Source organism: Zerene cesonia, chromosome 14, assembly GCF_012273895.1.
Source record: "Zerene cesonia ecotype Mississippi chromosome 14, Zerene_cesonia_1.1, whole genome shotgun sequence".
In the NCBI taxonomy this organism is placed as follows: domain Eukaryota; kingdom Metazoa; phylum Arthropoda; class Insecta; order Lepidoptera; family Pieridae; genus Zerene; species Zerene cesonia.
In genome coordinates, this window is record NC_052115.1 from 4,561,807 (window position 1) to 4,585,676 (window position 23,870).

The 23,870-nt window shown below is 31.4% G+C and overlaps 5 protein-coding genes across 8 annotated transcripts in view; 4 read left to right on the forward strand and 1 right to left on the reverse strand.

Moving 5' to 3' along the window:
- Positions 1-1,580, reverse strand: part of LOC119832007 (thrombospondin type-1 domain-containing protein 4-like) — a 52,899-nt gene extending 51,319 nt beyond the window's left edge. Inside the window, exon 1 of one of the 2 annotated variants that reach the window (XM_038355587.1) lies at positions 1,520-1,580. The gene's annotated coding sequence lies outside the window, so the exon portion shown is untranslated. Of the gene's footprint in view, positions 1-1,377 lie in introns of both variants that reach the window. The other variant, XM_038355586.1, reaches the window with a different exon arrangement.
- Positions 1,581-6,945: 5,365 nt separating this feature from the next.
- LOC119832084 lies at positions 6,946-8,595 on the forward strand. The gene is made up of 3 exons (XM_038355696.1): positions 6,946-7,245; positions 7,613-7,805; positions 8,297-8,595. The coding sequence occupies exons 1-3, from the start codon at positions 6,946-6,948 to the stop codon at positions 8,593-8,595; spliced, it is 792 nt and encodes a 263-aa protein (XP_038211624.1).
- Positions 8,596-10,602: 2,007 nt separating this feature from the next.
- LOC119831969 (proteasome subunit alpha type-4) lies at positions 10,603-12,700 on the forward strand. The gene is made up of 6 exons (XM_038355544.1): positions 10,603-10,742; positions 10,894-10,936; positions 11,016-11,345; positions 11,633-11,763; positions 12,296-12,419; positions 12,517-12,700. Exons 1-6 carry the CDS (start codon positions 10,740-10,742, stop codon positions 12,657-12,659), a joined length of 774 nt encoding a protein of 257 aa, XP_038211472.1. The 5' UTR covers positions 10,603-10,739; the 3' UTR covers positions 12,660-12,700.
- A 1,006-nt stretch (positions 12,701-13,706) lies between these two features.
- Positions 13,707-19,807, forward strand: LOC119832069 (zinc finger protein 260-like). Of its 2 annotated transcripts, none has more exons than XM_038355667.1 (10): positions 13,707-13,974; positions 14,181-14,318; positions 14,452-15,021; positions 15,422-15,589; positions 15,970-16,085; positions 16,707-16,817; positions 17,249-17,455; positions 17,895-18,006; positions 18,815-18,922; positions 19,129-19,807. In XM_038355667.1, exons 1-10 carry the CDS (start codon positions 13,831-13,833, stop codon positions 19,303-19,305), a joined length of 1,851 nt encoding a protein of 616 aa, XP_038211595.1. In that variant the 5' UTR covers positions 13,707-13,830; the 3' UTR covers positions 19,306-19,807. The 2 variants fall into 2 exon arrangements, with proteins under 2 accessions (XP_038211595.1, XP_038211596.1); XM_038355668.1 differs by having other exon boundaries at positions 13,836-13,974; positions 14,185-14,318.
- Positions 19,808-21,129: 1,322 nt separating this feature from the next.
- Positions 21,130-23,870, forward strand: part of LOC119831607 (vesicle transport protein USE1) — a 4,103-nt gene continuing 1,362 nt past the window's right edge. The window contains exons 1-7 of one of the 2 annotated variants that reach the window (XM_038355032.1): positions 21,130-21,221; positions 21,255-21,570; positions 21,646-21,739; positions 21,989-22,115; positions 22,321-22,526; positions 22,812-22,953; positions 23,324-23,860. In XM_038355032.1, coding sequence (XP_038210960.1) covers positions 21,374-21,570; positions 21,646-21,739; positions 21,989-22,115; positions 22,321-22,526; positions 22,812-22,953; positions 23,324-23,373 — 816 coding nt within the window. In that variant the 5' untranslated portion in view covers positions 21,130-21,221; positions 21,255-21,373 and the 3' untranslated portion in view covers positions 23,374-23,860. The remainder of the gene's footprint in view (positions 21,222-21,254; positions 21,571-21,645; positions 21,740-21,988; positions 22,116-22,320; positions 22,527-22,811; positions 22,954-23,323; positions 23,861-23,870) is intronic. The other variant, XM_038355033.1, reaches the window with a different exon arrangement.

Here is a 23,870-nt window from a genome sequence, read left to right on the forward strand (position 1 = left end):
TTAAAATAAACGCAAAACTTCGAAATTTTTAATTTACTGTACAAATGATTAAAATGAGTTTCATACATGGCCACTATTAGCGAAATAATTGACCTGCTATATATTATACTTATAACAATCGTTATAATAATAGTTCATTTTTTCTCGTTTTGACTTCTCCTTCTTTAAATTTGGTGAATCGGTCATACGTATATTAAATATAAATACAAAAATACATTCGTACTTTTTACATATAAAAGCACCAAATTTTTTTTTTTGAATGTATGCAACACATTTTCCGGCATCTATTATAAAAAAAAGCTTACAAAATAAATGAAAACCTACCAATCGTTTCTTATTTCCATATTTAATAATAATAATTAATGTTACGGTTTGTTATATTATTAAATATTCATAACCAGTACTAATAATAACTCCTACCTATACAAACACCAATACAAAAACCTAGCTGAATTGTGCTAAATATAACCCACAGATTAAATCATTATCCTAAAGAATTCATGATCTGACAAATCATTTCGCAAATAATTGTGTCCAGTTAACAAAGCATTTCTCGTTACTATTTTATGATATTTGTTTGTCGGCATGTGCAAACACAACACGGAAGCGTCTCTTGCTTGTCGATCGTTGACACCTTACTCAAATGTATGATGTAGTGATAAGCTAATTGCAAGGTATGAAATTGTAACCTTAAGTATTTTTACCAGTGTGCGAAATACGAGCTATGAATAGGCTGCAAAATCAAATACGTAATTCGTTCAAATTCATATTCAAATTAGATTTATTTGCAAGAATGTATTTACAAGTTATAGATCTTATTAGAATATTCTGCGGCTAATACATTCTACCCATAGTTTGGGTGTGCAAATATTATAATCGAAAATTAAATTAACAGTAATGTTCCACTAGGTATACTACTTAATTATCTTTTAATGTCATAAATTCATCAATGTCATAAAATTGTTTCACCATTAACCAGTTTCTCAGTCTCTTTTTAAATATATTTACTGGTAGTTCCTTGAAATTATCCGGTATTTTATTATATATTTTATTAGTCATAAATATTACGTTATATTTAGGTGTATTTATTCTACAAGTTGAAAAATCGTTGGAACAATTATTAAAAAAAAAGAAAATAACAGCGCAGTTCATAAGCAGGATAAAAATTCATAACTATTAGTTTGAAATTAAATTGCGTTATTTTAAAGTACGTTTGTTCAATTGTAATTTTAAATTTCAATGTTCGATTTATAGTAAATCTGACCTTCACTTAGTTCACTTGAAGTTTACTCAAAAAATAAACCAATAAAAAAGTAAAAATCAATGTTCCAATCATATTTATATTAGTACTAAGTCAAAAATAATCTAAATACTCACCGCATTGACAAAATATTGCATATAAATTTATTTAATCACTTCACTCCAAATATATTATAGTAGATTAAAACCAATCCGATCAAATTTTTAGTAATAAAAGTGGTGCTTCGTTTTATATTCGAAATAGTATAATGTACTATACCGGCTTTCCTATATGACGCGACACGCGTTGCGTCTGCGATGGTCCGCTAACACGAACAGCTTTCAACTGTATGAAAAGGGCTTGGTACTTCCAGAACTTGGTTATTGCTATTAGAGTGGAAAGTAAAAATGTTATGAGTAAAAGTTCTAGTAATTATGCGACAGTGCTACACTTAGCGCCGACGTTTGGACGTAAAAATCCGATAACGTCCAATATTATTGTGGAATTAAGTGGACTATAAATGCATATCAATTTATGTAGCATTAAAAGATACATTTTAACGCTCGTACTGAAGTTTAATTTTGGTTGAATGTGAAAGATTACATAAGAAATATTATTGAATACATTTAAATACATATTTTAGACGTTAATTAACTGTAATAATTATAAAATTTTATCTTAGTTACTCTATGTCATAATGATTTTAGAGGATCATTCAAATCATGTATAGTAATTTCGTTATAATAATGTTTTTGAATGTACGCTTATTAACTGAATATTTAAAAATCAACAACCAAACGGGGAGCTGCAACTTTTATTTGAATTTAAAAATAATAACGAGTTATTATTGTTTGTGATATTTTATAGATTCCGTCCGTACCTATATAAGATTCAATACTCAAATTTTTGTTGAAATCTGTTGAAATCTTCTTTAGATTTTTTAGTGAAAGAATTCGCACGATTATGTATTCTGTGTTTAAAACGTTCTAATCTGTAAAAATATCAAACCCTGAATTGTAATTCAGGGAGTCGCACCATAAATGGACTATCTAAAACTGAATCAAATCAACTCTTCACATTCATATTATAACAATATGGAATAGTATTATGTTATCTGTGGTACGGATATTCAATAAATTACTTCAACAATATTTATATCTCATTTAACCAGCTATAAAATTCATATACCAACAGAATCGGCGTCATCATTACATCCTGGGAACTATTCAATAATTTCAAAGAATGCTCGAGTGATTTATTACGGATAATCTAAAAACAATGACAGGAAAATTTCCTCGACGAAATTCACTCGATGTTCCCTCAGGAGACCATTTTCCTATTAGACATGGTCCATTGCGATTTCAAGGATAGGCAGTTTGTATTTCATGATTGAATGCGATTATTCATATTGTTAAATCACATTAGTTTGATTGCATATCCCATATGAAATTAGTAGACAACTACACGAAATCTGGGCAAACTTAAGCGACATTACGTCATGGTTGTATTTGTTTGGGAAATTATATAATCTAATCTTATCTTCTACTCTAATAAGTGTTACATGTTAAGTGTAAAATTAAATGAACTAAATTCTTAAAATCAATATTTCAAAATAACAAAATTGAAATGAACGACAGTTGGACTGTACAAACTAAATTATAGTTAACTAGCTGCGCGCCGCGGTTTCACCCGCGTAAGTCCGTATCCCGTAGGAATATCGGAATAAAAGTTGCCTATATGTTATTCCAGTTGTCCAGCTATCTACGTTCCAAATTTCATTGCAATCGGTTCAGTAGTTATTGTGTGAAAGAGCAACAAACATACACACATCCTTACAAGCTTTCGCATTTATAATATTAGTAGGATTATGAAGTAGGAGTAAGGATCGACGACGGTTGCTATTTGTAGATTATTTAATGATTTCGATAAATATTTAATCCAATTAAATATCAGTAAATTCAGTCAAGTTCTGTTAACGGGACCTAAATAATACGCCAGCGAGCTGCTTCATAATTTTACTCTTCTTGTAATAAAGAAACATCCACTTATACGAGTGTAAAGTACATGAATGTTAAATTTGGTAAATAAAATGTTAGTACAGTGTAATTTTATGTTTCATTAATTTCAGAATTAATGTTTTTAACATTTTAATCTTTATCTATTATTAAAATAAAGTTATAGCTAAAGCTGCAACAATGACATTTAAATATTACACTGTAGACAATAATACTAACTCACTGAATTATATAGAATCAACTGTTCGTAGTGATGTAATTTTTATCGACACGTCTCAATATGTTCACTTGCAATTCATTTTGCACAAATCAACTCGTAACGTCGCCGCTCCAATTTAAATTCCTTTTCACATACCCCTGGGCGAAGGTATCGACTAGGTTATATCGATAACCGCCATGCCTAGCGCGGTGACGGCGGGACCACACATCGCGGCTAGTATTATCCCAGCCCACCCCCATAGACTCTGTAATCTCTATTACATTCTTATTAAGATATTAACTACTAGTCGCAAATGCTATATTGATTGTGGACTCTCACCACGGTGCGCAACAAGCTTTACGACAGCGCTGTTAGACGCGCGTATAATTATGCCTAAGCGGAATTTAATTTAAAACACCTCCAATAGTTGGAAATAATTTTCATTCGTGCTCGGACAGTTATAGAGGAATGTTAAATTTTAGCTATGTAAAAACAGTAAAATGATAATGTAAAAGTCACATTTAAAAAGACTAAATTGACAACCCTATTAACGCATCTGTAAAAAGCTATTTCATCAGTATTGTTATTTTTATGCTCACCACTAATAAAAATATTGTAAGATAGACAATTATTAAAATTAAGTGCTTTATTTACCAAAGTAAAGAAGACTTCTGAGCTAAAATTAGTAAACACATACAAAATCTTTACATCTTATCGAACAAAGAGAAATCAGATGTCCCATAGGCAATAGAGTCCTCAAAAACCTCGGTACATTTTGATTAAACAGGAAATAGAGCATCGTAGAACACGTGCGCCAGCGCATCGCTGTCCTGTGATAAATGTAATGATAATAATCGAGTGTAGTGGATGCCGACCAGCGATTTATAATAACAAGTATGGGGAATGACGTGTGGTATATCCGAGTATGATTTACAACGGGTAGTTGTATTTTATTTCATGTTCTTTTTAGATGTTATGACATATATTTTTATCATGCTACATCAACATTATTTGATTTTAACCTAATTGTGCAAGGAATGACTTTTTGATTATACTTATTTTCGATGTAAGTATTGAAGTAGGTGTAAATTGCCATCGTCATTTAATGACGATGGCAATTTATATTACTCATTTTTAATATATTTCATATGCTTCTAAACTACCTTATTTGTTAAATAAAACTGCTAAACGTATCGTTATCGTATTAATCTTATTCTCAATATTACAATTTACAATTGAAAAAGTAACTCTCTGTCTCTTCTTTATATATAAATAACTAAACCGATTTGCATAAAATTTGGTATAAAGGTAGTTTCCTACGGGAACAGAAACAACGCGAGGATAACCTGGGCGTATCTTCATTTCTTTAGACAAAAAGCGACGAAAAGCTACTAAGCCATAAATCGGAATTATTCTAACAAGGCCATAAATGATGAAATGAGTTAATGCAGATAATGGATTCATCGTATTTACTTGGCCAGAACATAGAGAGTTGCCTTCTAGTTATACGTACAAATATTTTAAACAAAAAGGAAAAAAACTCAAGAAATCTACATATTTGGACACTTACGCATCAGTGATCGAGCATATTTGATTCAACTGAGATAAATCATTATTTTAGTTTTTAAGTCTATACAAACAATATAACTCAAGTGCAAAGGTAAGTAAAAAGATTTTGGGTGATAGTAAGGTGACAAATTGGTCAAATCTTAGTTAACAACATGCCTTAGGTGGAAATTAATTAGCTCCCTTATTAATTGGAGGGCGGGCTCTATCACTCCTTAAATATCAAGCGCGGTATCTTTTAAACTCTTGTAATTAATAGCTTCTTTTGTTATTTTTCACAGACCATTAAAATGTTATTGGTTTGCGTTATTCTACTGTTACTATTAGGATTAAACTAAAACACGAGCACAATAAGTAAAATTTATAAACTATGAATAGACACTTACAAGGTTTGGTTACAAATTCAAAATCTTTGGGTATCAATCCGCTACCAGAGTAAAATCGGTAAGTTGGTGGTATTTTATGATTAACTAGCTTTCCGCTTGCGGTTTCGCTCGCGTGAACAACATAGTTTGTACTTCGAGGATTTTCCAAGAATGTAGTATGATATTTTCATAACTTTATAAAGGTTTTTACGCTTTATTTACCAATCTATTACTTTTCTTCTTTATTCATAGTCCCTGTTCTCAAGCGACTGTCTGAGCTGAAATGGTTTACGATGTCAATTTTACATTGCAAGAGATACTAAGTTTGCTTATGTCAGACATCAAGCGGTTCAATATTATCTAAAAATTACCTTTCCGATTGAAAAATTAATTTCTTATCGTAGTACATTGTTTGATTTATCTTTTCCGACTTATTTTTAAAATAACTTTGTATTTTTGATATGTATCTCGCATTCCTGTTCACAAACAACATAAATAACACGTAAAAGTATAGATTCTCGAATCATAAATATAAAACATTTAATTAGATATAATATAGTGTTGACAGTCAATATAATTAAAATCATTTTATGGTTTCGTATATGTCTTTTGAGTAGAAGCCGAATATTAGTACTACATACTATGAAGTATTTATTACTTAGATATTCAAGTACATACCTACAATCAAAAATTGAATGGAATGTTATAGCAATCAATTTATTTTAAATAAACCTTCACTCAATTAATCAACGCACCATATAAAATATAGATAAATGAATATGCCTTATGTATATACAATTTTGTATATACATAAAAAGCTTTCATAAAACATCAAACTAAATCTTTCAACTATAATGTTGTTTTTTTTAAACTATAATATTATTTTTACACTATATATTAATCTTTAAAGATATATTATAACTAATTCATTATTACATTCCATTAGGATTTCTAAATCATAGGAACCCTCAGAGGAGGCCTGTGTCCCAGCAGTGGTAACATATATGAGCTGATGATGATGATAATTTCTAAAAAAAACCCTTTGCGGATTTTTGGACGAAAAATCATTTATATATTAATCTCCTCCAGCAAACCAATAGTAAGCAGTAATAGGTTGGTTTATTTAAGTATTTACTATTGAGTGCATGCACTTTATATAATTTAGAATCCTTCCGCAAAGATACATAAATACCTAGATATTTGTAACGCGCAAGAAATAGGAACTAGATAGCTATATTTTCCCAAACCAATTGAGCAATATTTGGGTCAACAATTTAACTTAACTATTTCAACACTTCCACATCTAAGATAATCCGCCGAATTGTATCTCATCTCGTACTATCGCACAGTTACACAAGCTTCTAATCTTCAACCTGTCAATATGGTGAAGATATAGCGAAATACTGTTCGAACTCTGCGTGTTATCTTATAAGAGTATCAATATCCCCAATACTGACACACGTTTAGTCAGTACTTGTGTCGTGAAGTGTCCATGTCACAGTGCACGTAGAATAGAAAACGGTCCGTAGGGTGTATAACATTGTGAAGCAAGCGAAAATGATGGATCGACCTAGTACGAGCCAGCAGTCCATTCAAAAGGTGGAAATGTTCGAAGTACGCGAGCATGTTCCGTACCAAGCTGAAGTGACGCGGGCGCCAGCTGCATATGACGAAGAAAGTGGTGAAATGTATGGTTCATCGTGGACCTCAGCGTGGACTGCGATATGTCAATTTTTGAATCTGTTGCATCATATGCAGATTGCTATAGTAGTGTTTTGTGTATGGCGTTATGCGCTTACCTCTCAACCGGATGGATCAATTACAAACCTCCAATTGCACATCGTATTTGCTGGCACAGGCGTATGTACATTTATTATAAAATAACATTATATCGTTTACTTTTCTCTGATATAACCTGAATACATCTAGGAAATTATAACTATGTCAGTTTTATTTCATATTAAAGTATTTAATGGAAATATATATTTGTTTTTTAACTTTGCTCTAAAATATCATAGCTTCGCTTTAAACAACTACAATTAAATTGTCTTACAAAAATATAAGCCATTCCATTTCTTTGCTACAAGGAAACAAAAAATCGTTGTTATTATATAATTACGCAATTATTTTACAAAACAAAAATGTTTACGTAACAATAACTGAAGCATCTATAAAATAGGGAAATATTCATTAAATCGTATTATTTACATCGAGAATTACATTTCAGTATCAACTGTTTCTAGTCGAATCAGTATTGACTCTTCATAGACACAACGCCTGGTCATTCCAACTGAGCAAAGACAGCAAACGAATTGTTCACGGATGTCTGCAAGTTCTTGGCTCAATATTCGTGTTAGCTGGGACCTTTTTGGGACTAGCTCATGTTAATATGGAAGTGAATACAGCTCACGGAATTTGCGGTAAGGACATAAGGAAGACTTATCAGCACGCACTTATGAGTAATCTTTGACATGTGATATATATTATCAATTTACGAAATTTCATATACGGACTAGAAATTTAGACGAATAGTGAAGTTTTATGTTGCTGTAATATCGAGATTCTGACAGCATGGGAAATAAATAAATTGGCAATCACCAATTATATTACATATAATTTTAATAATTTATTGTACCTACATTTTAAATCGTAGGCAATTCCTCTGTCACAGTTTATTTTACTAACATTTGGTTCTTTCTTACTTTTTGAAAGTTAATAGAAATGTGTGACTTTATAATAATTGAAAAATTTTAAATTATTACAAAAAAAAAAGAAAAGTGATAGAAGATTGAATATTTTCTAAATGACCAATTGTATCAGTTCTAATGTTCATGAAGCAGAAAAGGTTCATTGTTTTGTAAGCTAGTACATATAATAAAATAATAGATTATATTGGTTTTCTTTATTTCAGGTGTCATCGCTCTATGCTTCACAATGTTAAGTTTTATATCAGGTATTATAGCGTTATTCTCGTCAAAGGTTCGACTACTATTAAAAAGTAATCCAGTAAAGATAGTTCACATGGCTGTCGGAATGTGCGCGCTAAGTATGGGACTAATTACAATGATTATAGGCTTCAATAGTGTCAGCTTTAGCACGACACAAGGAGCTCTTTCTACCGCGTTAATAACTTTCGTTGTTATGATTCTGGTATACACTCTTGTACAGCCCATTATAGACTTAATTTCCACAACAAGAAAGGGTCTATGACTAGTAGAAGTCAATGGATCTACAGATGGAGACAGCACAGCCTAATTGTTAGGGTACTTAGTTTTTAATTATTGTGCTATTTTTAAGCAGGTTGCTTTGTAACATATCGTAGTAGCCCGTATATTGATAATAATAAAACACAAAATTGTCACCGTTTGTCACCTCACAATATTTCTTCATAATTCGGTAATAAGTAAGGAGAATTATTTTAGTACATACGTTTAAGTGTTAAATTGTGAGTGGCGGAGTTAGAAACTTATAGGTATTAAAGGTTATTAACAAATTTCAATATCATAACAATAGACCCAGCATTAATTTTACCACCACCTCTAGTCACAAAAAAATATTAAAAATTTCAACTCGATGCACTTTAATCCTATCCTATTAATATTATAAATGCGAAAGTTTGTATGGATGTATGGATGTTTGTTACTCTTTCACGTAAAAACTACTGAACCAATTGCCATATAAATTTGGTACGTAGACAGCTGGATAACTGGAATAACATATAGGCAACTTTTTATTCCGATATTCCTACGGGATACGGACTTACGCGGGTGAAACCGCGGGGCACAGCTAGTTCATTTCATATACCTTTGTTGCGCCGGAGTTAAGGAATCCGGAGCTATTATATTTATCTGGACACATTTTCAGCTATTTCCATATACGAAATAGTTTTCCTTACTTATTACCTTTCGCAAGAGATTTTATACACATATTAAAATATGATTTTATTCAAGTAAGTCTTATTAAACTATACAGTTTTAATACAATTTCTTCCAAAACCTGTAACAATAATTTAATATTATTATTGGTAATGTGTCATTAAATATTTTTAAGTACCTAATTGTAAGCTTCATAACGAAATTTTTATTCGTAACTTCGTGTGTTACTTATAACAATTTTGGTTTAAAATGTTACGCGTGTGTGTATTATGTTGAGTTCACTTCAATCGTTCTGCGAGTTCTTGTGTAAAGGTAGAATAATAATGGTTTTGTAGAAATATCAGTACATTATACTGAGGTTATAACATTTATAATTGCATCAAATATTTTAACTGATTCGATAAATAAAGTTTCATTAGATACTTTCACTTGGAGTTGGAACTGTTAGGAGTTTGTGTTAAATATATTATACTATTCTACCTTTACGTGATTTTCATGTTAAATGTTGTCTAGTGCTGGAATGTTGAAAAGTACCTATATAAAGTGAAGCGTATTGTGACCCGTTACTTGTATTGTTATTGTTGTATAATAATATAAAGTAGAATAAGTGAACTGAATATGTTGGAAAATTTATAATAAAATATTTTTTAAATAAAATACTGAAACAGAAATGTGAATTTTGTTTTATTTTTTTTTTATTATTATTAATCAGTTAAAAACTAAAGTCAACGAAGTAATTTAAAAAATCCTTACTTATATTAGATAATATAAGATAATACATAAATAAATAATATTATAAATGCGATGGTGTGTTTGTATGTTTTTTATTCTTCTCTCACGTTGCAACGGAGTGATTATACGATATGATTTTTGTGACTGGAGATAGCCAAGAAGCTACAAGGACTAATTTTACCACAGGGAAACATTTAATTCCGGAAAATGGTAAAGATGGTGATACGGAATATGATAAGTGCATTTTATTACAAATTCTGATAGATGGCGCTATATTGAAAGTGTGGCATACAATTTTCTTCTACCACGCGAGTAAAGCAGCGGGCAACGGCTCATGAATAAAACGTTACCCTATATATTTAATATTTTGTAATTATATATAGAACCAGTATTTTTAAAGGTTTAAATGCCACAAATAAAGTATAAAAATGAATCTTAAATAACCTAACAAAGCGAAAGAGACCCATAGTAAAGTTATCACCATGATTAAAATGAATAAATTAATTAATAAAGTAAATAAACTAATAAATAATTCAGATTATACAAATAAAACTGAACGTACTTTAAAAATAGGTCTGTCTTTGAACGATACCATAAAATCGAAATTTACCTGTCATGCATAAATGTCTTCTGTCACCGTCCGGCATAATTCTGCAGAAGCTGTTTTCAAAACTGTTAACAAAGCGATAATAGTTTAGAATACACATAATTGTTGATATAAATTGTTAATATCTCCAGAATATCAAAATGGTAAGTTAAATTATTCATAAATTACTTGCTAAGTCTTGGAAATTATTATATTTATTGGTCATTAGGTTAGCAAGTTATTGCTTGGTCATTGAAGTCAACAATAATTCAGTTTAATATAAATTGTTAATACATCGCTGTTTTGTTTTAATAGGCTCGCCGTTATGATACTCGTACAACCATATTCTCGCCGGAAGGTAAATTTCTTTGTTTTTACTCTTTTACTATTAGTTATGTTGCACTTATAATAACAACCCTAATTTGATTCTTTTTAAGGGCGTCTATATCAAGTCGAATATGCCATGGAAGCTATCAGCCATGCCGGAACGTCCCTTGGCATCTTGGCAACAGATGGAATATTATTAGCAGCTGAAAGGAGAAACACCAATAAACTCCTTGATGAGGTTTTTTTCTCTGAGAAAATCTACAAACTTAACGATGATATGGTGTGCTCAGTTGCTGGTATTACATCTGATGCAAATGTGTTGACAAATGAACTGAGGTTAATAGCCCAGAGGTATCTCCTGCAGTATGGTGAATCCATACCTTGTGAGCAGTTGGTTTCCTGGTTGTGTGATGTGAAACAAGCTTACACACAATATGGAGGTAAAATTTTATCTATCCAATGCTAGAGTCTCTAAACAACAAGTTATTGAAATTTTATATCAAAATACATATTATGTATTAAATATTACTAATTTAAATAAGCTGGAGTATTTTCTGTTTTTTGCATTAAAAGAACAAGCTTAATATTTATAGATCTAATCAATACTATATGCATAGTTCTTATCTTTTTTTACACATATTTTAATTTTAAGGCATATCTGTTCTAAAACCTATCCATATAAAGGATATATCACTGCAGATTTTCCCTAAACCTCAATTAATTTCAGGTAAAAGACCTTTTGGTGTGTCAATTCTCTATATGGGTTGGGATAAGCATTATGGCTATCAGCTTTACCAGTCAGACCCTAGCGGCAATTATGGTGGATGGAAAGCCACCTGTATTGGCAACAACAGTGCCGTAAGCTAATTTTTCGTATATTATAATGATAATTAAAATTAATTAAGACATCCACTACCATTAAGGGTTTTATAAACTACTATTATTATTAATCTATGTAGTAGTTTCTTCTATTTTTTTTTATGTGTGATTTATTATTTTGAGTTAATTTTAATGTGTTAAAAACCAACTGAACCATTGTACTCCTCCGTACCCTCTGTTTGACTTGTTTCAGTTCTAATTAATCATTCCATGATAATCCTCTATCATCTAACATCCTCGTAAATTAACATTTATGATAAATTCTACCTTTTTCCCCATGGTGTCGCTCAAGTACTCAACTGTCAGGTTTCTGGGATATGCCCTTTTCTCATGGCTCAAACTTATCTTTGTACCTAATTTCATCCAAATTACTTAAGCAGCAAAAATAAACTGTGAATGTTACTTTTGCATTTATGATATGTATTATTATATGAAAATATTTCCTTACAATATCACTTCTCATTGACATGTTTTTTGATCAGTTTTCATATAATTTAATATTTTTTTACAGGCTGCTGTGTCAAGTCTTAAGCAGGAGTATAAAGAAAATGAAACCACTTTAGCAGAAGCCCAAGCGCTTGCAATCAAAGTTCTAAGCAAGACATTGGACATGACCAAGTTGACTCCTGAAAAAGGTGGGTATTTACTGGTTTTTCCTACTATCCAACCAATGTTCTTTTAAATAAAATGTTAATTTTCTATCTGATATTAATTCAATAATTGATATTTCAGTTGAAATGGCGACTTTAACAAGAAAAGACGACAAAACCATAATCAGAGTGTTAACCAGCACTGAGGTGGAAAAACTTATAGCAGATTTTGAAAAGAGTGAGGCTGAAGCTGAAGCCGCTAAGAAACAACCCCCTAAATCGTAATTTTTTTTATATCTTTTGGCACAATAAAAATGTAACGTTTTTAAGTTCCTTTTATTTTGAGGTACACCTATTTAAAATAAGAGAATTGATAATTATAATAATCTAGCAGTCTGCCCCGGCTTCGTCCGTGGTACATGTATAGCCTAAAGCCTTCCTCAAAAAATGGTATATCTAATAGTAGTTGACCGCCTCCTTGGTACAGTGGTTAACGCGTGAGCGTAGAACCGAGGGGTCCTGGGTTCAATTCCCGGTGGGGACGCACATTAAAAAAAAAATGTCTCGGTCTGGCAAGACACAGAAGGCTGATCACCTACTTGTCCGTAAAGAAAATCGATCAGTGAAACAGATGAACATCATCTGCCCCATACCCCACTAGGGGACACGGGACTCCACTTTTTAATAGTAGTTAAGTAAGTAGTTCCTGAAATTAGCACGTTCAAACAAACAAACAAACTCTTCATCTTTCTAATATTAGCATAGATACAATTAATGACAAATATGCTTCCAGATGAAGCAAGTGATTTTTTGATCTGCAAATGAATAGCTAAATGTAGCAGTATATTTTCAATTTTTTTTTTTTATTTTACTAAAAGGAGAAACATACAAATATTGTTAAAATTTAAATGTTAACCCCTGAACACAACAGCTGTCAGCCATTTCCTATGTAGATAATTATATTATTTATTTTGGGATAATTCCGTGTGCATAAAACCTAAACTTCTTAGATATAAACCTATTCTCATTAGCTGCGCCCCGCGGTTTCACTCGCGTAAGTCCGTATCCCGTAGGGATAAAAAGTTGCCTATATGTTATTCCCGTTGCCCAGCTGTCTACGTACCAAATTTCGTTGAAATCGGTTCAGTAGTTTTTGCGTGAAAGAGCAACAAACTTTCGGATATATAATATTAGTAGGAGTTGGTATAAATCTGTTATTGAACTAGTAACATTGCTTGCTTTCTACTGACAAATGACACATGACAAGAATGTAATGTGACATAATGACAGTGTCATATGTTATGTAGTATGTACATGAAATAATATATTTCTTGACTATGTCAAACTTTTTATATATAATAAAAGTAAAAATTCGAAAATAACTAAGTTGTTTGTTTTAGCTTCTTGTTAATACATTGAAGAATTTTGTTTTATTAATTAGTTTTATTAAAGTAGAATGAATGTTCCTATAGTATTGACTTTAAAACAGATTTGTTGTACTTGTTTAAGTACTGATAGAAAGCTATTTCAGCTGTGTAAAATTAACGATGGCGTAAATTATTTATATTATTTGTTATCGTCGGATCCTGATGGTTACAGTGTGAGTGTTTATCCTTTAACACATTATACATCTTGGGCTCATTGAAACGTCAGCTTAGGCTTTTTTATACCAAAATAAATTAAACTCATTACAATTTGTACTCAATAATTAAACCATAGGTATAATATTGGACACAAAAAACTTTAGCTTTTATGTTATTATTTAGCTTAGTTCAAAAATATTTTTCAACAAATATTTATTTTCAGACAGCATTCTTACAAGATATTGTGAATTTACATGTTTGTTGGGAATGCAGAAGTGTGATCATGAGACAAATTAATTTTAAAAAGCAGGCTTGTTTGTCCCAAAAAAAGCTGTCATTATTGACCAATGGTTCTATTACAGTGAGTAAAGACAATATTTTTATTTTATACATATTTCATGTAGAGATATGTATGAGACAATATAGATGACAATGGCAAGAAAATGCATGTATATATTTTTCATTTACATATTGAGTTATGAAATACTTTACAGATAAGTGTACTGGGAAAATCATTGTCTCGCCTTACAACATGTTATCAAAACAGCTACTCTCATATATATAATTCAGATGATCCAATAGAAAATTATATAATTTATAGTCCAGACATATTTATAAAAACCGAAGATACAGATTTTGATACTATAGATAGATTAAAAGACCATGAAAATGAATCAGAAGAAAAATCATTAAACAATAAATTTGATAACACTTGTATGAATTCTACTACGATTTCTGATGATATCAGATATTCAGATAAAAATTCATGGGATGAAAGACTGAAAAGTGATGTTACAAATGAATGTTTAGTTGGAACAGATAATATTAGATTAACTGGAAATTCTAGCATTCATCCAGTATATACTAATCACAGTTCTAGTGATCAAGAAACAAAGGAATATTATATACAAATCAAGGAAAGTGCACTTAAAATAGAGCTGCTGAAAGAAAAAAAGAAATTGGATAGAAGTTATGTTGAGGCGTATAATAGATGTGACCTCTGTGTTCAAGTATTTAAATCTGCAAATTTTCTGGAAAAGCATTATAATAAATTGCACACTTCTGTAAGTCTTATGTAATCGTCTCAAACATATTTGTTCCTGCACTTATGTAGTTCATAATGTTTTAATATTTTAGTGTATATTTAAATAAATCGATGTATTAAAAAAACTATTTTTCCACCGAGGGCTTCACCCCCATAATCTTGCCTAGATTTTTCTTGCCTAGTTTCCATAGGAATGAGATGTTCTATCATAACAACAAGTAGCCTGTGACAATTTAACCTAATAGCTGCATTGTGATGTGAACGGAACTCAAAGAAACAAATATACAAACACACTTTTATTTATAATGTTAGTAAAATACATTATAAACACATGACTTGATTTTAAAAATGTGTTCAAGTACAAACGTTTTCTACTATATACTAGAATCTGTACCTACTATTTCACTTTTCAATTTCAGAAGCCAGATTTTGAGAAATGCAGTAAATGTTTTCAATATGTTAGAAAGACATCTTTAAAAATACACAACACTGAACACAACAAATACTATAAGTGCAATTTATGTAATGAAGAGTTATTTAATAAAAATGTTTTATATTCACACCTCATCACAACCCATGACATAAAAGTAAGTATATAGAGCTCAATTAAAACTCAATAATGAAATATGTTGAATGCTATGTAGCATATTCTTATTTCGAGCCTTATTGCTGAAAATATATTGTTTAGACTAAAAAATGCTTTAAATTTCTAATGCTTGTAGAAAAATAAAAGTCAGAATGCCAATATTCATACATTTTCTGCATTTTGTTATTGAAGTGGATGATATAAGCATTATGAAATAAACTTTTAGCTCACGCAGTTCCCTTAATTCAGTTGTTAGAATCTCTCGACAAACACTGGGATATTTATTATATTTCCTCTGATGAACTTGCTAAATTTCTGTTTACTGTATATGTTTGCTTTCTGTTTCCTTGCTAAAAAAATAATGAGACAAAACACTTTCAGATAAAAAAGACACCTGTAACAAAAAACCCCGGTTCTAGACCAAGATTAAGCAAGCCTCTGCGCGATAAGCCCACTGCTCAGGGCTATCGATGCCCAGACTGTAATAAATATTTCGAGTGAGTTGCTAAGTTCTCAGCTTTCTAATATATCTTAATAAAAATATTAAAATATTAAATAAAATAAAAATGTCGGTCGCTTGTTCTTAAGCGCTACCCTCATGAACATTTCGAGAGGCGGAAGGTCGATTGCAGACCTTCAAGTTGGAAAGGGATTAATTAAGAGGAATAAAAAAAAGGACTGGGAAGGGTAAGGAAAAGGATACAGGCCTCCAGCTACCGCACAGCATTGTGTTCTGTAGGGGTGTGGTATTTTCCCGGTGCGAGCTGGCTCAATTCGTGTCGAAGAGTGCTTGCATGTTTTCGTATCCCAATCGGATTTAGAAGAAATTGTATGTGCTTGAATTTCCATGTCCTATTCTGGGGTATGCGGCATGTGCGTTATGCATCTGTTTCACTGATCAATTTTCCTCTATATCGAGCCTTCTGCGTCCCCCGATGGATTTTTTGATGGTGCCCATCGGGAGTCGAACCCAGAACCTCTCTGTTTTACACTTTTGACGTTAACCACTGTATCAAAGAGGCGGCGATAAATTAAAATAATATGATATTCAGAAATATACTAATGTGGTTTTGCACAGCAACTAACCTCTGAAAATCGTAAAATTTTATAATTTTCAGAACATCAAATATGCGTTACAAACACATATTGAAACACCACAGAGAGGGGTATCGGTGCACGATATGCGGAAAAGCCTTTGTGTATAAATGTAACTTGAAAAAACATGAACAGTAAGTCAAGAAGAATAATTATAAGAGTTTTCTTGAGGTTTTATATGTTTGGTATAGGGTCATTACGTGTGAATTAAACTGTGTAGATGTAATAGATAATGCCTTTATCTATACTAATTTAATAAAAAAATTATTTCAAATTGTCATCAATGGACTAAATTATTCCTTGTGCTATAAATACGTTTTTCACAAAGTGAGGAGAAGGCTATTCTATAATCTTAATATATATATATATATATATAAATTACGTGTAACCTTGTATGTCCACGACGGACACCTAAACAGCTCAACCGATTTAAATCAAACTTTCACACACAATCTGATTAAACTTAATAGATAGTTTACATTCTGTTTATTACGATAAATGACTACCCGGGCCGTGCAGCTAGTAACGTAAAAAATTATCATTGACAATTTTTGCCATTCCCCAGAATCCACGCTGGAACAATCGCTAGAGCACAATGCGCGCAATGTGGTAAATTTATTCGAGCTGATCTAATGTATGTACACGTTCAAGTGCATTCGCAGCGCGAGAGCTATGAATGCGCGGTCTGCGACAAACGATTTGTCTCTAGAGCCACTTATGACAACCATTTGAAGTACACGAAGGCACATGCGAATGATAATAGTATACTCAGGTATGTGATGATTATAAAATTTATTTGACAAGTCAAAATTATCATCCTGTCTTACTTCCTATCCTATCCTACTATCCTACTTCCTATCCTGCTTAATATTATAAATGCGAAAGTTTGTAAGGATGTGTGTGTGTTTGTTGCTCTATAAAGCTACTGAACCGATTGCAATGAAATTTAGTACGTAGACAATTGGATAACTGGAATTACATATACTTTTACTTTTTATCCCGATATTCGTACGGGATACGGACTTACGCGGATGAAAACGCGGGGCGCCCTTTACAAGTTTTCAATTCCTTTTCTAATCTGAATAAATTCAATATCACATTTATTATATAATATGTTATATACAATTGGGTGTCTAAATTTATTTAAATGTACTAAGAAAATTAATTTATATGTGTAATCACATTACATCTATTATATTGTATTATTGCAGATTTCAGTGTGATACATGTGGAAAGGGATTCCGATCCAAGGGTGAACTCAGAGATCACATTCACAGTCAGCATTTGGGAAAGACGCAACACAAGTGTCCCATATGTGACAAGGTTACTGTGTACACTGTACAGAATTTTCTTAATTCACCTAAGATAATATAATTTTAGGCTTTTAAATTAATGCATACATTCTTTTATCTATACTAGTATTATAAAGCTGAAGAGTTTGTTTATTTGTTTGAACGCACTAATCTCAGGAACTATTGGTCTGATTTGATAAACTCTTTCAGTGCTAGACAGCCCATTTATTGAGGAAGGCTATATATGTACCATTGGGGACGCCGGGGTGGACCTCTAGTATTTATATAAAAAGTTGGCATTTGAGCTAGAACCTGTTGACTACCGAGCTTATAGATTTACCATCATAATCTCTCAAGGAATAGTTGGACAGTTAGATTTTTCTAATTCTATTCATGTATTTACCAACAACTGGGTCCGAAAAGATACTTATTTTGAAAATTAATTAATATCACAAAAAAGTTCACAGAGGCGGCGTTGCCACCACCAATAAATCTTCTAATATATAAAATTCTCGTGTCACAGTTTTCGTTGCCATACTCCTCCGAAACGGCTTGACCGATTCCTCTGAAATTTGGTAAGCATATTGGGTAGGTCTGAGAATCGGCCAACATCTATTTTTTATCCCGATATTCCTACGGGATACGGACTTACGCGGGTGAAACCGCGGGGCGCAGCTAGTAACTAAATAAAATAATAAATTGTATTTTTCAATTATGCCGAAATGTTGAGAAGTGTTTCATATTTAATGTTGTCTTAATTTGTAATTATTTTTGGCACCAATACTTTTTAAAAAAGAAATTTAAGAATATTGATACAACGTGTTATTTTCGTCTTATAGCTACTTTCTTCACGCCGCAGTACTACCCGACACGTGAAAAGCGTTCATCACGGTTTGGTCGAGACTCGCAAAGATAAAGTGTGTCAAATATGTGGAAAAACTTTTAGTGTAAGGGAATTTTTAATTTTATTATAATTAAGAAGTCATTACTAGTATTTAATAAGAAATACTTCACAAGGACTCGAGTTCTAAAGACTAAGACCATTTCAAAGTTCTTTATCATACTTCCATAAATTAAGTTCACTTCACATACCTACTTAGTTTTTCTATTCTATAATTATATTACTACTAATGTTATTATATTTTGTCCACAGTCAAAAAAGAATCTATATGAACACCAATTAATTCATAGTGGAGATCGACCTTTATCTTGCAATGTATGTGGGGTAACATTCCGACAAAAGGCTTGTCTATATACACACAAGAAAAGGGTGCACAAGATATTTCCAAAGGCAAAAACATTAAAGCCAATTGATGACATTGACAATTAAATATTTCAGAATTTAAAATTTATTACATTGTTCGTAATATTATATGCTATTGAGCATTATGTGTTATATGTATGTATGTGTTGTAATGTCTTAAAGATGTTATATGTAATTATTTCGTTGCATTTGTATGAGAAAATGTATGTTTCAAAATTCTTACCAAATCAACATATGAGAAGAAAATTATTTTATTAAGTTCTACTGCTTGCCAAAAATTTTTAATACTGGAAATAATGTGCAATAAATAGCTGGATTTATTAATCAAACCAGCTAATTAGTCCTCGTCAATCTACGCACATGCATAACTTTGGGGAAATCAAAAAATTATCCCGTCTTTAATACGTGAGATTACATTGTCAACGTTACGAACGTTAAATTGTAAAATATATTTGTAAGAGTCGTAATATTCGTAAGAGTTATAATAACACTAATAAGTATGCCCGCGGCATATATAGCTAAAAATAACTTTTCATCTGCATAATAAAAGGAAATGATTGGTAAAGTAGCCTATTAGTATTACTCTTACTCCCTAACTATCATATTATATAACATATACATGACATTTATAACATGATTTTACCAGCATGGTGTGTTGATAAATTTAGCCCATGTCCTTACCCAGGGAGGCCATATTTTTTATCATAGTTGGCAATTGAGCTGGTGGGTCGCCTGATGGTAAGCACTGCCACCGCTCATGAACATTTGGAGAGGTGTAAGGTCGATTGCAGAACTTAAAAGTGAAGTCCCGTGTCCCCTAGTGGGGTATGGGGCAGGACATTTGTTTTTTGTGCGTCCCCACCGGGAATCGAACCCAGGATCCCTCGGTTCTACGCTCACGCGTTAACCACTATACCAAGGAGGCAGTTTGCAGAACTTACGCCACTTCAAATGAATTACTGACTTCAAATTGGAGAGGAATAATGGAAAGGACTGGGATGGGTAAGGAAAAGGATATAGGCCTTTATTATTTGATACCTATATTTCACAGGCGTTAGACTTAATTTCTCGGGGTGTAGGTTTCAGAAAGTAAGACGATTGTATAAGTATATAAAATAACCCGGAGAAAAGCTTCCACGAGGAATTATGGCAATTCTTTATAAATTACTTGTCTAGATTTAAAATGAAATTAAACATTGAAAACAAGAAATGAATTTCTTTTTTTCATTGATGTTTGATTGGATTTCATTGAATAGTCTAAGCAAATGTGTAAAGGTTATGAAGCAACCAAACCAAAATTCAATCGTTGAGATAAAAGGTAGAAAGGAACTAGGTAACGACTTTACCTACGGGGCCTGCCTATCGATCTTAGCGCACATTTAGGGCCCACTGAATTTAGCCCCTCTTTTTTATATTATTAAACTTTTTAGTTTTAATTATTTGTTCGTTTGTTTGTTATTGTTTAAATGTAAAAATTATTTGTTCGTCTTTTATTTATTTATAATTAATTAAGTAAATATTCACCTTCAAGTTGGCCCCCCATAATAGATATCTTTATTTTCATCGCTGATGAACATGATTAACATTATAATTATCTTAACATAGAGCAGAGCAATGGTTTATTTTTATAACATAAAAAAAGAAAACATGAACTGCAGATCTACACTAAGAAAGGTTGTACCATTTAAATTTTCATTAATTATCCCTTGTTCGGCCACTAATTATCATTGTTTGATCATCGATAATGCTCATGCAGGCGTAAGGGAATGACTTGCTCCTAGGTAAAAATAATAAATAAATAAGAATTTAATTATTTTTATTGTTATGTGAGCGTTCAAAAGAAAACTTTTCAATTCAATTTTATTTTATGAATGGCAGTGCTGTGTTGCCTTCTAACAGCCTCTAACATCTGTGCTTGACAGTTGACAGTGACAGTTGATTCATGATTGACGTGGAGCTGTAAGCTGTTATGGATCGATACTTTGTTTACAATTCATTCATAAAATAAAATTGAATTGTTTACAATTGTAAAATAAAACATTTTTTTGATTGATCTGAATATTAATGCACTGTGTCTAGTCGTTATTCTTGAAAGCAATATTGATCACGTGTAATACTGTTGCTGTGAGCCATAATGGCAATTCAAGCGGACCCTCGAATGGGCAATTGCACTTTGCCTACAAAATCTAGAACGGAAGTAAATGTAAGAATACTTTTAAATAAATGTGAATCAATTGCAAAACAAGAGCCTTTGGATGCAAACTGTCGTCTAAAACAATACGTACAAAACTTAGAGGAATTTATAACTGAATTAAAGGCTGAAAATCCTGAGTAAGTGCTATGTATTTATGTGTTGCTATTTCAATTACCTAGTATATGATTGTAATTTTCATTATTATTTTCAAGCAAACTTCCTAAAGATATGCCAGAATATTTGAAAAGGACTGCATTTTTAAAAGGTTTAATCCAGACTGCTACACTAAATAGCCCTATGGAAAAAGTAAGTATAGAGTTTACCTTGACCAACAACATTATAGGAATAGTACAGATGTTTATGTATAATAAATATATGTATTTGTTATGTTCTAAAAATCTTAATTAGAAATTTTGAATGAATAGAAAAAATTGATCACAAGGTGGGATTCAAACCCGAGTCTTTTTGCCTAACCGTAGCAATTTCAATACTGTAAAACTAAAACTTAAATCACAATTAAGTCTAGTATTGCAACAACTTCATTAATTTCTTCAGCTGGAAGCTGTACAATTATTATCCCATGGAGCAGCTACGATATCTGCTGATGCAGCAGCCCTGGAGATTCATCAGAAAACTGTAGCTAAATATGGCTTAGAACTTCGATCCGAGTTGTTTGGACCAGGTGAGTGTATTTGAAATATATTTATAATGTCAATTGTAAAAGATGTATCATTCTCACTAGCCAATTTATTTTTGTTTAAATTTAGGACACAGGCCCAGTATAAGAGGGTTCTTTGCATATATATCATAGAATCACCAACCTAAGTGTATATTGTAATAGGTATTCTATTTAATTCATTGAGTACAATACAGTTATATATCTTCAGAAGACAGTGATGATACATTGAGGAAACGGAACATAATAAAAGCACCCAATTTTACAAGTAACAGTAGCAGTCAGGAAGATATCGATTCATTGCTTAAATACCATCAAAATATGCAAGAGAAAGTTGCAGAAAATATGGTGCTTCTAACTAAAAGTTTGAAGGAACAGTCACAGATTGCTAGCAAGATTATCAAAGCTGACACTGAGGTATGATAATTATGGCCTTTTTCGTTTAAATATCATAAAAATAGCAGCAAGATAAATCAATTCCTATTTTTACTATTAAATAGAACTTTGTTTGGCAATTTAAGAATTTTGTACTTTTATAAATAATATGCTCTTCAAATGTAATTTAAACCATATCCAAAAAGATTTAACCTTGCATGATAATTATGCAATTAAGAAAGCCTTATGTCTAACATCACATTGAACAGTCAATATTTTTTCTAAATTTGTTGTATTTATCTTTTATATAATGTTATTTTATTCCAGGCTTTAAAGAAGTCATCAGATCTGACAGACAAGAACTTAATGTCTCTTAAAGTTGAATCAGAGAGGTTGCAGGAGCATAGTCGCAGTGCATGGAAGTGTTGGTTGTGGCTTATGCTGGCTGCTGTGATGGTCATATTTATAAGTGAGTACTATTTGCTGTCTCAACTGGAGTCCCTTTCTCTTTATGTCCTATTCCTCACCCTTCCCAGTCTATTCCTTTATTCTTGTTGTCAATCCTCTCCTTTTTCCTTAAAAGCTGGCAATGATGGTGTAACATTTAATTGCACAATTGAGAGATAGAGAGAGCAGGGTACGGTTTGAATTCTAAATAATTACCATAGTTTAGCTCTGTTAAAACTGAAGTATACTTAGCAGTAACAAACATAAGTTTTATGTGAAAGACCTAAAGTAGTGTATGTTTAATGTACTAAATATTCTTTTTCTATTATTATTCAAACTTTTATGCTTGTAGAGATTTCAGTAGTAATTCATGTTGCTTTTTTGAATTTCAGATATGGTTCTCTTCATGAAAGTTATGAAGAAAAGAAAAACTGACATGTAAATTTATCAATGTTAATATTATTTGGTATGTGTTATTTATTTGTATATTTAAATTTATTTTAATGTATATATGTATAATTAATTAGTCTTGCCTGTGGTTATAATCATTAAAAGACAAATTTCATTACTATTAAATATATGTATTTTTATTTCTACCAAAAATTTCAATTTCATTCAATCTATATGTTATAACATTGCTTTTAATCCTATAGGTATATGGAATAGAGATAAAACTCTAAAGCTTTAGTAAACATTTGCATAAATAGAAACTATATTCTATAACTATATAGTATTTACTCCATATTTTATTACCATAAAGGAATACACTAAAAACACAATTTTCGTATATTCCTGTGCTTGATTGGATTGGACCTATCATTTCAATACTTCCAAGACTGCCCATTCAATGTTAAATCTATTCGAATAATTACATTATAATGAATTACGTTTGCATTATTCTCTATAAACGCATCTCTACAGTAATTCAGGTAATTCTGT

Excerpts from the sequence above, each read along its gene's own strand:
- LOC119831969 (XM_038355544.1), top strand. Across the intron at positions 10,937-11,015 it reads AACCATATTCTCGCCGGAAG|GGCGTCTATATCAAGTCGAA; the intron begins GTAAATTTCTTT and ends ATTCTTTTTAAG. Across the intron at positions 12,420-12,516 it reads CAAGTTGACTCCTGAAAAAG|TTGAAATGGCGACTTTAACA; the intron begins GTGGGTATTTAC and ends TTGATATTTCAG.
- LOC119832069 (XM_038355667.1), top strand. The coding sequence starts at position 13,831 with ATGAATGTTCCTATAGTATTGACTTTAAAACAGATTTGTTGTACTTGT. Across the intron at positions 15,590-15,969 it reads TCACAACCCATGACATAAAA|ATAAAAAAGACACCTGTAAC; the intron begins GTAAGTATATAG and ends AAACACTTTCAG. Across the intron at positions 16,086-16,706 it reads GACTGTAATAAATATTTCGA|AACATCAAATATGCGTTACA; the intron begins GTGAGTTGCTAA and ends TATAATTTTCAG.
- LOC119832084 (XM_038355696.1), top strand. The coding sequence starts at position 6,946 with ATGGATCGACCTAGTACGAGCCAGCAGTCCATTCAAAAGGTGGAAATG. Across the intron at positions 7,246-7,612 it reads TCGTATTTGCTGGCACAGGC|TATCAACTGTTTCTAGTCGA; the intron begins GTATGTACATTT and ends ATTACATTTCAG. Across the intron at positions 7,806-8,296 it reads TACAGCTCACGGAATTTGCG|GTGTCATCGCTCTATGCTTC; the intron begins GTAAGGACATAA and ends TCTTTATTTCAG.